The 15,371-nt window shown below is 32.4% G+C and overlaps 1 protein-coding gene across 1 annotated transcript in view; it reads right to left on the bottom strand.

The window, feature by feature from the left end:
* Window positions 1–15,371, bottom strand: part of LOC115886102 (serine/threonine-protein kinase SIK2-like) — a 101,616-nt gene that overhangs the window by 5,806 nt on the left and 80,439 nt on the right. Inside the window, exons 7-11 of the mRNA XM_030905156.1 lie at window positions 14,800–15,023; window positions 11,786–11,957; window positions 4,920–5,337; window positions 3,466–3,482; window positions 1,162–2,150 (exon numbers count right to left, since the gene is read on the bottom strand). Coding sequence (XP_030761016.1) covers window positions 1,162–2,150; window positions 3,466–3,482; window positions 4,920–5,337; window positions 11,786–11,957; window positions 14,800–15,023 — 1,820 coding nt within the window. The remainder of the gene's footprint in view (window positions 1–1,161; window positions 2,151–3,465; window positions 3,483–4,919; window positions 5,338–11,785; window positions 11,958–14,799; window positions 15,024–15,371) is intronic.

Below are 15,371 nucleotides of genomic sequence, written 5' to 3'. Positions count from 1 at the left end.
AATGTGCCTTAGATACAGAGTATAATGATATAGCTGATAAAGAGATAAAAGTGGGGTCGATACATTTCTTCTATGCGGTATTGCCGGATTTTGCATCAAAAGTTCAAACCGCACAAGTTAGGCGTTTATGGAAAATGTTGCATCTAGGGTTGGAACCTTATTTTTCACAGTTACTCATTTTACTTAGCTTTTACTATATTATCTTCATTTCAGTAGTATACATGAAAGTCTTTAAAATAGTTTTTTTTGCTACACAAATTTTCCTACAAACGTAAAAATCGACAACACTGTATGCCGCTTTTGATTTTGTCTCTCTGCCTGTCAACCGGCAGCTATATATATTATTCTCTGTCTTACACGTTAAACTCCAAATCACACTTCTAAATTGACCAAATCTTGAAACTCTCTGGTCACTTTAAATAAAATCCACTATCTAATTATTTTGATTTCGTTTTATTTTGAAAAGCACTCTATTAACTACATTCAACAGCAAAAACGCTTGGTCTATTTTTTGATTGTTATAATCTAGTATTTTATACTCTGGGGAAACAATGATGGAACATCTATATAAATCTATGGATAAAAAGATTGGAAGGAGTATATAACAAAAATTAGGTGGAGTGAGATCTATAAAAACATGTAAAAATATAATGTAGGGTAGACTAAATAATTTGTTGGTTTTATTTTACGTTGTAAATAAATGCCATTACTTATTCAAATTGTTAAAAATATATGTTTAATAAGAATAAATATGTTAATTAAAGTTCTGACAAAATATTCTTCTAGATTAAAACTAATCGTAGAATAAATACCACAAAATAAGCAAAATTTAAGATCAAATACAAATGTGCCAACTGAAAGGTCAAATAGAACTGTTAAGCATAAGGGCTCATGATTCCGTCTCTCATGCATGAATACATGGATATCATTATACTCCTTCCGTAATATTTTTATTCAAAAACATAAACAGTATATTGGATATTTTGCAGTTATTTGTATCTAGGAATTTAAAAAAGTTTCCATCCACTAAGCAGTAAGGAATAGACCAATTTTTTTGTCGGAAAGCTTATATATCTAAAAAGCAATAAATATATGCTTATAAAACTAAGCATGGATAGAACTGAAAATGCAGCATAGTGCGCACTACAATCGCTGAAGTACCTGGTTCCACGTCGAATTAGTTTTCTGCCACGATTTGGACGAGAGATTGGGCTCCACCATCGACTGTACGTTGCCGCTCACTCCAGCGTTCCACGCCTCTCCAGGATTCTCTACAATGGATTGAAATGCAAGTAAGTCTTTACTCTCCGTTTCCGACAAGGGCAAGGGAGGGAGAGGCGGCAACACTGGCTGCTGCTGAGCTATCTTATAACTAGCCTGCCTCAGCATGTGCCTTCGCGACAAATGCGTAGCTGCATCGATGCTACTCGCAACCTGGTGAGATATGGCGCACTGTTTCTGCAAACGTTTCTGTTGAAGCAATCGGTGTTGCATCGCCGTTTGCAATTGGACCGGCTCAATGCTCGAGTAACTAAAGTTATCGGGCAGGCTAATCTTTTTAGTCGCTCTGGGCTGCATGTACTGATTATGCTGTTTTTGCCTGTGCGACATTTCCTCGGGCGGTTCCCTCGCTTGATACTGACTTTGCAACCTGAGCGCCTCGCGCTGGACTAAGCCCATGTCTAGCACGCCTTTAGCCTTGAAGCTTTCGTTGAGTTTTTGCGAATTGAAAGCTATGTTCGAAACAGGACCCTCTCCTACTTGTTGAGCTACCAAACCGTCGCTAGCCCTTCTACCTTCGCGGAAATCAACAGGTGATCGGGTGAGGTTTCTGGTCGTTTTAAAACGGGACATGTGAATCAAAGGATTCTGCTTGTGAGCGGCCATTCTAGGAACCATATTGTGGTATTTGAAGCTGGATAGTGCGTTTGAGGTGATCAGGCTAGATTCAGGTTTTTTATCGGTCGATGTACAACTTGGCAAACTACTGGCTAGCTCGCTGGACTCGGAGAGGGGGTATTCAAGACTTTCGAAGTTACTATCACAACTGAGGTTCTGGCTAAGACTTTTGGATGCGTTAAAATTGTTTACTACGCCACTAGATGAGCTGGAGGAAGCGTAGCTTAGTCTGGGGCCACTGTGGGGCGGTTCTAAAGGTAATTAAAGTTATTTTCTTAGTTAACATAATAAAGTAGTGTATATTAAAAATGTATTTTGAGAGCATATGTTTTCTAATTTATTTTTTTATTTTTATTAATTTATTATAATTTTAAAAGCCACACGAATAATTAATATAAGTGTATCTGACAAGAAACGAAGAATAGAAAGAAATTATTATACGCCAGAAAAAGAATGGGATGCCAATTAAAGTCTGAAAGCTTCAAGGCCGTCGAAGTGCCGTCGATCTACGTCGATACAAAACCGAAAGTTGAAAATTTCCAATTATATTCTGATTATGATATTGTCGCGCCATCAAGTATTTTATTTTTGCAATTTTAGCTCTTTCATTTCGAGTATTTTTCTGTTGCGTAGCTAGATATTCTGTGCTATTAGCTTTAAATATCTCAATCTCAAATAAGAATTATCCAGATTTTTTAAATCTGCATATATGTAATATATCAGTTGAGTTATATTGTTATATGAATGCTAATACTATACAGGGTTTCTCACCGTAGCCGTTCGTTAGAAGTTTCTGATGTTAGAATAAACTTAGAAGTTTGAAATTTTGAGACTTAGGGTTATTTAACCTTTTCTTTCATTTAAAAATATTTTCAAGGTCACACCACTTCCGGTTACACCGGAAGTCGCCATTAACTTCCTTATTTCAAATGGAACACCCTGTATATTATTTAATTTTTGGATTTCTCAGAAAATTTTATGATGAGTTTCATTAGGTTTCCCTATACCTATTTTCAACTGTTTATCAGATATCTTGATTTATTTGAAAATGTTTACAGATTTACCCCTATTTTTAACAGGCGGTCTTTTACTCATTTTGAATCGGTGATAAACGCTTCTGCGGTAAACCGAAGCAGAGGACTAATACTTTCAAAATCCATATTGACAATTAATTTATTGCATACAGGGTGTCCAAAATTTGATAACTGATTAGATTATTTTCCAACTCAAAATAGTTCATTTTTTCAAATGAGACACCCTGTATATTTTTCGATAGTTGGATGCAGAATTCAATTCTGCATCCATTTGCTATAACTTTCCCTATACCCATTTTCAACGGTTTTCTTGCTAATCCGTATTTTTTACTTTTACAATTTTTGGCAGAATCGACAATATCGTTTGTGTTTTTTAAAAGAAAATAATTATGTTAAAGTAAAGAAATTGAATGTAATTAGAACATACGAACAAAACAGGAACAAAACAAAAGTGAAAACGTATAAAATATAACATAACATAACAAACCAAACGTATTTTCAACAGTAACGGTGAGACATTAATTATTAATACTAGACGTTAGTGTATCCCTACAATAATAAAAAAAAGTTAACTGAATAATTACAAAAATTTTCGTTCATAGCGGTCACTTCGAACAATCTGCCGAATATCGGCAGATTGCAAAGCGTTTCAGTTGAATTCCGTCCGTCGAGCTGGGAGGTTCGAGCGTTGCGTCCCAGCAGAGAGACGGATTGACAAAAATGAGTGCCTTACTGTGTGCTGCTTTAATTAATTGTAGTAATAATTCAAACAATTGTTCTTTGAGTTTTTTTAGATTTCCATCGGATGTAAATTGGCAAGCTGATAGTAATTATCAATAAGCATTTAATTATATTTGTTTATAAGAACACTTTAAATACAAAAAATGTTCACCCTTTAATTCTACATCTGAAAGAAAAATAATATACAAGGTGTTGCATTTAAAAAAATGAGATACATTTTAAATATTACGGTTTTGCTGACGCCATAAAAAATACCCTGTATACGATAAAGTAAATTTTTCTACACGAATTCTAAGTATTAATAATGTTATATTCAGTCTAGTTTTTTACCACTTTTGGTATATAATGTTTTTAACCAAAGTGTTAGTAAATAAGAAATAGAAAGGCAACACCGCAGTGTGCTTTTAATAAAGACAGTGTTGACAATTTTATGCCGAATCCAGTTATCTACAGAAAATTAAACTTTATTAAATCAAAAAAAAAGTTGTAGAAAATCTCTGAAATAGATAATAATATAAAAATATGTCATTATATATTTTTTCCGCATTTCTTCCCATCAGAAGATTTTCAGATACAGAAGAATTGTTACCTACACGAAATGTGAAAATATTCTGTTTTCAAGCAAGTTTTTTACTCGATGATCAATTTTTTTATTTTATTTTATTGTGAACTCATATTTTCCTAAATACATATCTGTGAAACTATGGCGAGTGCCACGACTATACTTTGCCTAGTTAATAAACCACGACTATGTCACGGGAGTCGAGAACAAGGTCATATAAAGTGGCAGAAATAGAACAAAGGATTTGACAAGGAGTAAAGCTACTAGTTTCCTTATAGTATGCTAGAGGTTTGTTTCAGTAATTTCAATGTAAGGTATTCTCAATATCAAAATTAGTGATAGTACCTTTCAATAATTAGTAGAACAAGTTAACAATTTTTTCCACTAATTATAATCGAAAGCGTGTAAGTAAAGTCATTTTGACATTGAGAAATCTTTTGTTAAGAGAAATTTTGGTTAAAAATAATTTGTTTTATTGTTTAATGAGCTAATTATTAGGCTTTCTCTATGTATATAACTGACTACGTTGCTAGAATATTCTATAATTTTAAATGATTTTTTTACAATAATTTAAGCATAAAGTATAATATTTAAATTCACTAACTTATTTTACCAAATTCAAGGTTCTGAATAAAGCTTTAGAATTCGATTTTGTTAGTTATGTTTATAGTATGTTAGTCTACCTTGCATTAAACCTGTCCAAACTTCCTTTGACGTCAGGTGTTTCGAAAGGATGCATATTCAGTACCAATGGATACGCACTGGGTACCGCTTTAGAGTACTCTTTAAAAGGAGACGTTTCCGTCGAGCTGGACGGTACCGCTGACATCTGAAGCGTGGACATCAATCTTGTAGCCTCGTTGCACATGCTAAAGGTAGTGGTCGAAGCCGCTTGGTTCAGTATTTTCAAAGCGTCCTCGCTGTTGGTGGCTGCCAGCAATTTTGCAGCATCGATTCCGTGCACTGGTGAAGTATTAGATGTTGGATTCGCACATGAGCCGATAACATTGGACACGTTAATCTTGTTGTTGCTGGTCGCTGTGGGGCCGAGAGAAGAATGCTGCAGAAGGCGTCTGCAGTCTTCGGTGGTGCTTGCTCTCCCTGTTTACATCAATATAAATTAGTAATCTGCGTTTGCCTGGAAGAGAACACCGAACTGCTAAAATTGCTTTAGTTTTTGGAAACAATAAACGAAGAATAGCTAGAAGAAGCAATGAAGAAAGTACGGAGCGATCAGTCATGATTGAAATAGTTGGTTATTCTGATTTTGCTTGTTGCCGAGTCCAGACCAAGCAGACAAGACAACGTATCCTGTCATCATTGACCTAAATTAAACATGTTGATTAGATAGTTATTCAGGGCCGGACTCCGCCGCAAGCCAAAAAAAATTGCCGCCCCTTAACATTTTTTTAATTAAAAAAATTGCAGATATAAAAACATTTATTTGAATACAAGCACAGGACCAACAACAGAATAGACCGACAGAACAGATCAACACAGAATATAAAATAAATATTAAAATATTCATATAAAATGACAACAAAAGAACAACAAAACTATAAGGTTTGCTTATATGCCTATAAAGGATTCCTACGTACTTTTTTGTTCGCCAAATTATCAATTACTTCATCGTAATTGATAGTTTTTAAAAGGTCGGACTCAATATGTAAAACTGCCAAATGATTTAGACGTTCTGTTTCCATAGTGGACCGTAAATAAGTTTTAATACGTTTCAAGGCGAAAAACGAGCGTTCAGCAGAACAGTTAGTAACAAAAGTACATGTGAAGATTCTTAATGCTATGAAAGTATTTGGAAACAGGTCTTGAGCGTTTTTTTTTTTCATAAATTACTTTAAGAAGCTCTCTAGCAGATGGTTTCGCGGACTTAATGCATTTTATAAATTCACGAAAATGTATTAATTCATTAGGCATTGACTGATCTAAATCATTTGGATAACAGGTTATTAGATGTCTGGACTTATCGGTAATGTCGTTAACACTTAAAGTAGATAAATCTCTAAAGAGAAACCAAATTTGGTTGAAAAGTCATTGTAGGCACTTTTCCTGTAGGAAATTTCAAGGATTAATTTATCAATAATAACATTAAACACATTTATCCTAAAATCGTCCCTAGCATTAAATAGAGTTTCATTATCACTGGTTTCAGCAAATTGTCGTTTCCGATTCACTTTTCTCTTTTTATCTGCCGCATATTCTTTCTCACCGAACAATTCTATGGCCCTACTTTCATATTCCTCAAATGATTTAGTATTTTCTAGATTTCTAATTTCAGAAAAATATTTTTCCAATGAGCTATATAAATCTGCAGCAAGTTGTAGATCAATATCCACCATTTGGAGCTTTTTATTGACCGCATCTAATCTATTTAAAACGTCTTTCCAAAATACCACCATAAAACCCATTTCTAGGCTTTTGAATTGTTTAAGGAGACTAGAAGCATAAAATTGGGTTTTAGGCTTTTCGGTATCGTCTGCAGAAATTGACTCAAACGTGGATTTTATTTCATTGGAAGACAAAGATAGTGATTGGCTAGCTTCATTTCGTGCAGACCAACGTGTTTTTGATAAATTTTTTAATGTTTTTGAATTTATTTTTTTATATTCGAAGTATTTATGTATTTATTAATTGGATGCATGCGAGGGGTAAACCGCAGAGGGAAAAGTGTACACCGTAATTCCTTTTACTCAAATAATTCCTCAGAATTCCTCGTAATTCCTTCGGAATTCCTTGGAATTCCTGGTCTTCAAGGTCAAGATCAATCATTCAAGGTCTTCCTTGGAATTCCTTGGTACGAACTCGGTAACTCTTTTCAGTCTGAACCAGCGTTGCCACCTCGGTTTCACCAGTTACGCTATGAATTTTCTGGTAATTTTTTTATAAATGTCTAATGTCTCTATAAGTACTAGATCTAACAATAAAAAGTACTATTACGAGATTTACGTTTTTTAGTTAAATGTTAAGACTAATAGGGGATCATGAGGTAAAAATACTGGAAATATGTCGGCACTTCCTTATTAAAATTAATTTTTCTCGGGATTTTTTGAAAATGGTAGGTACCTAGTTATACTCGTATCTATAGAAAAGGAAATTAATAAAACTTCAGTTGCACGTCATAATACGATCACCAGTAAATTCCATAAGATTACGCATGGTATCATTGATGAAGTGCACCTAAAGTTGTATTAATTTCCCTATAGTATATACCTAGGTATTATTCCGAGGAAATGAAAAAATCAACTTTACACTCTCTGAGTACTGAATAAAAAAATCTTATGAGGGTTTCTTTAAAATGGCGAAATCAGGGAACGTTATAAGTAAATCTCTCGGGGGTGATTCGGCCGTACTATTGGAAAATATTTTAGATATATAATCGAGGGTACAATATTAAATTAAAAGAATATCTAACCTGTAGATATTTGATATTGGGAAATTTTAGGCGAGAACGAAAAAACGGATAGTAAAAAATCGCCTGCAAAACGTTTTTTTTTAAATTTAGTACTACCTATTATAGTATTCATGGTTTACTAATGTTCGTTAATTTTTTATAAAGTTGCTTGTAATTCCTCTTAATTCCTGTGGAATTCCTCTAAATTTCTAAGGAATTCCTTGGAATTCATTGGAATTCTTACGGAAATAATTGGAATTCCTAGTAATTCCTATGGAATTCCTTGGAATTCCTCGTAATTCCTTGGAATTCCTGTAGAATTCCTTCATAGTGTACACCATAATTCCTCTGCGGTTTACCCCTCGGATGCATGGCACAATGCAGTAAAAAATAACCCAAGCGAATTATATATTTAAACAATAATAATAGTTAAGTAAATAAATATGTAATCGGCTAAGGCAATATTCGAAATATTTTATGAACAAATAAAAGTTAAAAAAAAAGATAAATATTTTGGTATGCTCAAAATTTGCCGCCCCTAAAAATCTGCTGTCCCAGGCCCGGGCCTAGTTTGGCCTAGGCCTAAGTCCGGCACTGTAGTAAAAAAAATTGACATCAAAATTAAATTTCTCTTGTCAAAAAACACTCAGACACCAATTTCATCTAAATATTGACGTAACTTCACGAATTACTTCGAAAAAAAATCGAAATACAAATGAAACTTCTACACCCTGTATATCCAAAACTAAGCATTTTAAGGACATACATTTATACGAACTTTTTTACCTTTTTTATCTGTAGAATATGTTGCCAAAGTTTCCGGAGTACAGTTCGGACCACCCTGTATATTTCTGATATTTAATAATTAACTAAGCGGTGCTCATAATTGCCATTCTGTATTGATTAAAAGTTATTTCGTCGATTGCTAGGATGAAAATAAGCCGTGTACTTCAATTCGTTTTGTAGCTACAGGGCATCCATATAAATATTTTAAATAATACTACTTGCTTATACAAAAAAATCTTTTTTTTTTCAACATTTTTCCACGTGAATGAGACATTTTCTTTATAAAAATTAAAAAATGTTTTTAAAAAAATATAAGTTAATAAAATCACGAAATTATTTTACCGATAACGACTGCACTGTTCTTTTTCTCAGTCTATTATCGGTTTAATCGATCTTTCTGGTAAAAAAACATACGATGCCTCCCGTCAATTAAAATTCGACAAATTTGCAAGGTGATGACCGGAAGTGACCGAAAACAATTGAATATGTCAATCAATCCTAATTTATGTTATATACGAACATACCAAATCTCGTTGTTTTATCTGAAAAAATAAAAAAGAGTAGGAGTGAGCCACTTTTGAGACGCACCCGGTATAGGTAGCGAACTTTAAAATCAACTTTTTTTTATTTAAATATGTTTTGAAATTTCTTTGACGCAGGTCTATGAAAGGAATTTCAAGATTGCAGACACAATATTGGAGTATGATCAATTTACTACAAAACACATTAGTAGACGTACATCCAGTAGACATATTTTATATCCAGTAGACGTACTTTATATCCATAGACTTAAAATAAAATATAGACTACACTATTTACATCTCAACGCGGACAAACAACCTTTTTTGTACACATGTTTACTTCTGGGTACAGTCGACCGAGCCTTCCTCATCCAGCCTATGTTGTCACGTCTTTAATATTATCAATATTTTTTTTCTTGTTATACACATATATTGAGATATTAATACTACAGTTTAATAAAAAGTAGGTTTTAATATTCCATAGATGTATTAAATAGTCCTTATACTACTAAATTATAAGTCGGATACTGTTTAATAAGGATAAGTTCTTTACAATATGACAACACCGATTAGAGGCGAGGAAGCCTATTCATTCATTTATTACCTTGTAGTACGTGTCGCACGTGTGCGGTAAAACTTTGTTGCCGCTATCTCCCCCGGCTGTATTAACGCATTTTCTTAGCTTATAGTCCTTAAGTGTTTATTTTATTGACTTTTTTCTGTTCAAAAACTATAAAATATGGTTCGCCAGTGCCAAATTTGCAAGAAATTTGACTGAAATAATCCATTTAAGTCTTGAAACGAATTTTGACCGGTAGGCAACTCTCAATTTACCCATTGGCAGTCAGTGGCGTTGTTGGTAGAAGGCGCTTATTTAGATAATATTTTAGTAAAATGTAAAATCTGAATTTTTTTCTTTTACATTACATTATTTACTTACTTACATTGTAACAAAATCATAATTATAACCCTGTTAATAATTAATGTTTTTATTAAAAAAAATATATTCGGTTTATTCTAAAATTATCTTCAGAATCTAAAATAACATACAAGAATTTTAAAATGATATTACATTATGAAACATTATTTTTTTAATATACCGGGTCGTCTCAAAGTGGCCCAACCCTATAACTTTTTTATATTTTTTCAGATAAAAAAACAGATTTGTATGTTAGTAGGTATATGACATAAATTAGGATTTATTGACGTATTCAATTGTTTTTGGTCTCTTCCTGTTTCACCGAAATTATTACATCTTTTGATTTTTAAAGGCACCCTCTGTATATTGCTACTTTATTCGATAAAAAATGACACTCTGAATAGAATGACATATCATATGCAAACTTTTGACATTGTCGCTTATTGATCGTCTAATAGGTTTCGTGTCTTGTCTAGGCCGGTTAAAAGATGTACAAATCGTATTTTTAATCATACATATGTCAATTTTTTCAAATGGAACAAGGGTGACTCATTAGCATATTTGGAAAAAGCATTTTTTTATGAATATATTGATACCACACACTTGGTATTTCGAGTCAAATTGTCGTTATGAACCGCGTGTTACAATTACAATTAAACCATATGCGAAAATGTCAAAAGTTGACATATGATATGTCATTCTATTCAGAGTGTCATTTTCTATCGAATAAAGTAGAAATATACCGAGGGTGCCGTTTAAAATTAAAAGTTATAGTCATTTCCGGTGAAACAGGGAAGTGACCAAAAACAATTGAATGCGTCAATCAATCCTAATTTATTTCATATACTAACATACTAAATCTTGCTTTTTTTTATTTGAAAAATATAGAAACATTATGGGGATGAGCCACTTTTGAGACGCACCCGGTATAATACAGTACCGAGTTAAATAAATGTAGTCTTTATTTTATCCACTTCCTATCACCTTCCTTGCTTTAATGGAACAGATTTATGTTTTCTCTAATTTACATAATAAGACATCACTTAACCAGAAAAAAATTTACAACAATCATTTTTTTTTCTCTCCCTGTCGCCGATTCTATTATATCTGTGGAATAGATCCTGTTTTGATTAATATTAAGGGGTTGTAAATGTTTGACTAAAATTAATAATTTATTATTAATTTCAAAAATTCCTAATTTCGATTATAAAATTTCTTCTATAACGTGTATTTTATTATTTTTATCCTTTTGGACTCTAAATTGTTTTTTCTAAAGTTTTTATTTAAAAAACCTGTCCTAAATCTTAATAAAATATAAAAAAGTTTAAATACGATATATTTTTAATTTAATTATAGCTTCATTAAAATAAAAAATTACCCGGCTATGATACGGAGAGTTCAGGTGTACTTGAGAAACGAAAGACAGTGTTGTGTTTCTCGGCAGAGTCGTCAGGGAACGACCGTTACGACAGAGACAACCTATCTATCGCTCGTGTCGCACTCGTTATAACCTAAAACAATAACACAACAATAACAAGACAGTGTCTGACCGCATGTTCCAGCTATTTATGAATGAGATGCTCAGTCTATATTTTATTTTAAGTCTATGTTTATATCACTATACTTCTTTTCAATGTTGAACACTATTGTTGTATTGAAAAATAGTACTTATGATTATTGTTAGTTCCGATTCGAGTTATTATCCGTTGTTAGTTCTGTGGAAAAATAGTACCTTTTTTACACTGAAACATATGTAGATTTCACAAATAAGAATGTGTGCGTGTAAAATAGTATTCCAACACAGTATTGCCAACTATTAGAATCATTGCTGGTCGCTCCTTAGCGGAATGAAGAGCAGAAAATAAGAAGTACTGTTAACATTAATCTAAATTACTTTATTATTAAATTTCAATTAACCTTGGTGGATACCTATTTTTCTCATGGCCTGCTCTGCCACATTTGACGGCCTCCTCCTTTGTACTTCCCTCACTCCAGTTTGATTTTCTCCTCCCACCAGCTGAGTCCTGAGTTTATCGAGCAGCAGAAAATAGATGGCGGCATGATGATCGTAACAACCTGTCCTGATAGACTAGAGAAAAAAAACTAATTAATTAATTAAGAAAATCATTTCAAATAATTTTTTTAACAATTAATTAAAGGCAATTCATTAATTAAATAAAGTTTCTTATTCAACTGCTTACTTAATTAATCAAATTGCTTTTACTATTTAAACAATTAATAAAAGTTTATCATTTATTAAATAAGTAATTAATTAAAGTAATTATAAATCCAACTACTTAATTTGTATAACCAACTAGATAATTAATTAACTAAATAATTAAAATTAATTAATTAACTATATAATTATAGTTAATTATTCAACAGATAAACTAATTAATTAAAGTTAATTAGATTCATAATAATTATTTAGATTTATAGACTCTCTGCTAATTTTATTATATAATTAAAATTAATTAAATAAACTTGGATAATTAACTGATTAGTTAATTAATAATAAGTCATCGACAAATCTCATTTCATGCAAGCATTTCTTGCGCATACCATAATACTATACAGTACTATACTATATCCACTTATATTTTTAGGGCTGGTATATTTCTATCCCAGAATCATTTCTGAGGGTTTTTCGCGAAAAAAATGGAAAATTTTATATTTTTCGAAAAAAAAATTGGACTTTTTTAACTTTCAGGTAAAAACGTAATATCTTCATAATTTGGAATCATAGCTGAGGTACTGGTGAGCTGGAGGATGGAGGATCTGTCGCCATTTTCTCTACCTCTGAACTTGGTCTCTTCTTATGTACAGGGTGAGTATGGGTGCCTTGGAAACTACTGAAGATAGAGAGTCTAAGTTAGGACTAAGAGAACCCACGAAACTGCAATTCTTTCCCCATTTAACCGCCTCTCTATCTCTAGTAGTTTCCGAGATACCCATAGAGAACATCGTAGGAAACTCACCCTGTATAATAGAGGATATATCCCTCTTTCTCTATCGTGTCCTTAGATTTGAGGTCAATTCTTATTGTGACCTGACCATCTTAGGTAGTAGTACAGACTTAGAAATTAGTATATGCTAGTAATAGATTACTATACAGGGTGTTCCAGAAATAAGTGCAAGTATTTTAAGGGGTGGTAGATCTTCAGAAAAGAAACATATTTTCTCTTTATCGTTTTTCAAATAAGTCAAAAATAACGGAGTTATTTTACTTTGAAAATTTTCAAAAAAAAAATTTTGCTAAAATTTTGAGAAGTTGGGTAATTTCTTAACCACGATTCTGCTTAAACTGCTTGACGAAAAAAGCTTATTTTTGGCAAACGGATTTTTCGAAAGTCAAATTCCAACGAGATGAAACTACCCCTCAAATATTACCAAGTTATATAATAATATCGCCATATTGTTTTTTATCATGCTAACATAAATGTGAGAAAATTTTATCCAGTTTGTATGTTAATGGAAATTCTTGCTTTGCTTTATCATCACCATTACAAATGATTAATTCGACGCGAACGAAGTTGCTGGTACACGCTAGCTGATTGATAAAGTTGCAGAATTAGTTAGTTCACTTCAATAATAATGGCATAACACGTTTTAATATGATAATAACCTAATTTTAGTATTCAAGAATGTTTGATTATAAATCTATATAAAAGAAAAATAAGAAGAAAAATATTAAACGGCTCAGCCCTCAACAACTCGCAACCGTATACACCAGTGTACACCAGTGCAGACACGCACACTCACACACTCACACAACCACACACCTGCACTAGTGTACACTGATGTTACTGCCTTCAGGCTTCATCAGTACGGTAAGGAACCAGGAAGCGATGAAACCGATCCCAAAACACAAAAAACCAGGAAGCAAACGAGGCACCGTGTGCAACCCAGGAGATGGAAAAAAAATTGATGAAGAAACGAAAATAAATGATGGAAAATAAAAAGGAGCAAACGGGAGCCTAAAGCCCCAATTTGCAGCCAAGAACGTGTATACGGTTGCCAGTTGTTGAGGGCTGAGCCGTTTAATATTTTTCTTCTTTTTTATACATTTCCCTCACTATTTCTTTCTTGTTCATAAAAGAAAAATATATATTTTTTTCATTAATGGATGATAAACTACATACAGTTTAACATCTAGAACGGTTATTTATAGTCAAAATATACAGTCCAATGTGCTTAATATATTTGTATAGTTCTGATTTGGTTCTGATTATGACCACTGATTTGACACAGATAAGCAAAAGTGATTATTTGGTGACACAATTTTACGGAGAAAGAAGACACTTTTATAGAGAAAGAAAATTTTAAAGTTGTTTCCTTTTTAATGTTAAGTAAGTTTATCAATTTTCTATCATCTAAATTATTATTTTTTATCATATTTAACCAACAACAACCGATTCTTGTGGCAGAAGAAAAAATAACTGATGTTAGTCCATGTCTCAATCAATCAATTTACCTAGTGCTCGTATATTTAGTTAAATATTTTGAATAAATTAACAGATTGAAGAAAAGTTAATTTTCTCTCTATTTGCTCAATCTACGATTAGATTTTCTTTTAAAATAAGTCTCGTTATAGCAGTAACTTAGTTAAACATTTTTTTAGGATTCCTTCTTTTTAATTTGATCAGAAACCATGTAAGCGCAATGTCTAACTAAACACTCACATATAATTAGGCTATGAAAACTACTTTCTGACATTTATTATTGTACAAATAAGTTACCAGAACGTACAAAGTGGTACAAATATGAATTTACTGATGTCACCTCGATAAATGAGGAAATTATTCATACTCTGCATCACTTTTAAGTCACATTATGTACAACTAAATATAATTTTTCTTTAAATCTATGAATTGATTCAATAAATTTCATTAAAAATATGACTACTAGATAAAAGAAGGAGTATGTCTTACCTCTCGAGTTTTTGAGCTGTCAATTCCTAAACTTTGCATCAGTCTAAAGATTTGTTCGTTGGCTTGTGTACAAGAACTGTTAATGATTGGTGGAAATGATGGCAAAACGTCCATTTGTATCCATCGATGCTTCTTGATTTGTTGAATAGTATACCTTTTATTGGGTTCGAGAACCAACATTTTTCTTATTAAAGATTCGCAGTCTGGAAAAATATAATAATGATCTATTATTATTCTATTATTTAGTAAACGAATTTTATATAACTAGTGATTTAAAAACGTTTTTGAGGATGTTTTGACTCCACTTCCCCCCACTGCTTTATTACTTTTATTACAACTAGTGAACACGAGTATTCGAGATTATTTAGATCGTCATCTAAAATCACACTAATAACAGTAAATAATACTTAAATGGGAACTGACACTAGCTGCACGTTGTCAAGACAAGAGTGACTGTCGGTAGCAACAAATCCCTGTGATTTTCAGTAAAATCATCTGCTCCTTCACAGTCGCTCTCATTTAGCCACTCTAAACCAATGTTACTTGCAGGGCATGTAAGTGAAATATTCAAA

Source organism: Sitophilus oryzae, unplaced genomic scaffold (genome assembly GCF_002938485.1).
Source record: "Sitophilus oryzae breed Bouriz unplaced genomic scaffold, Soryzae_2.0 scaffold_467_pilon_pilon, whole genome shotgun sequence".
Lineage (NCBI taxonomy): Eukaryota > Metazoa > Arthropoda > Insecta > Coleoptera > Curculionidae > Sitophilus > Sitophilus oryzae.
Note: the sequence above shows the minus strand (reverse complement) of the source record. Positions and strands in the feature narration are given on the sequence as shown.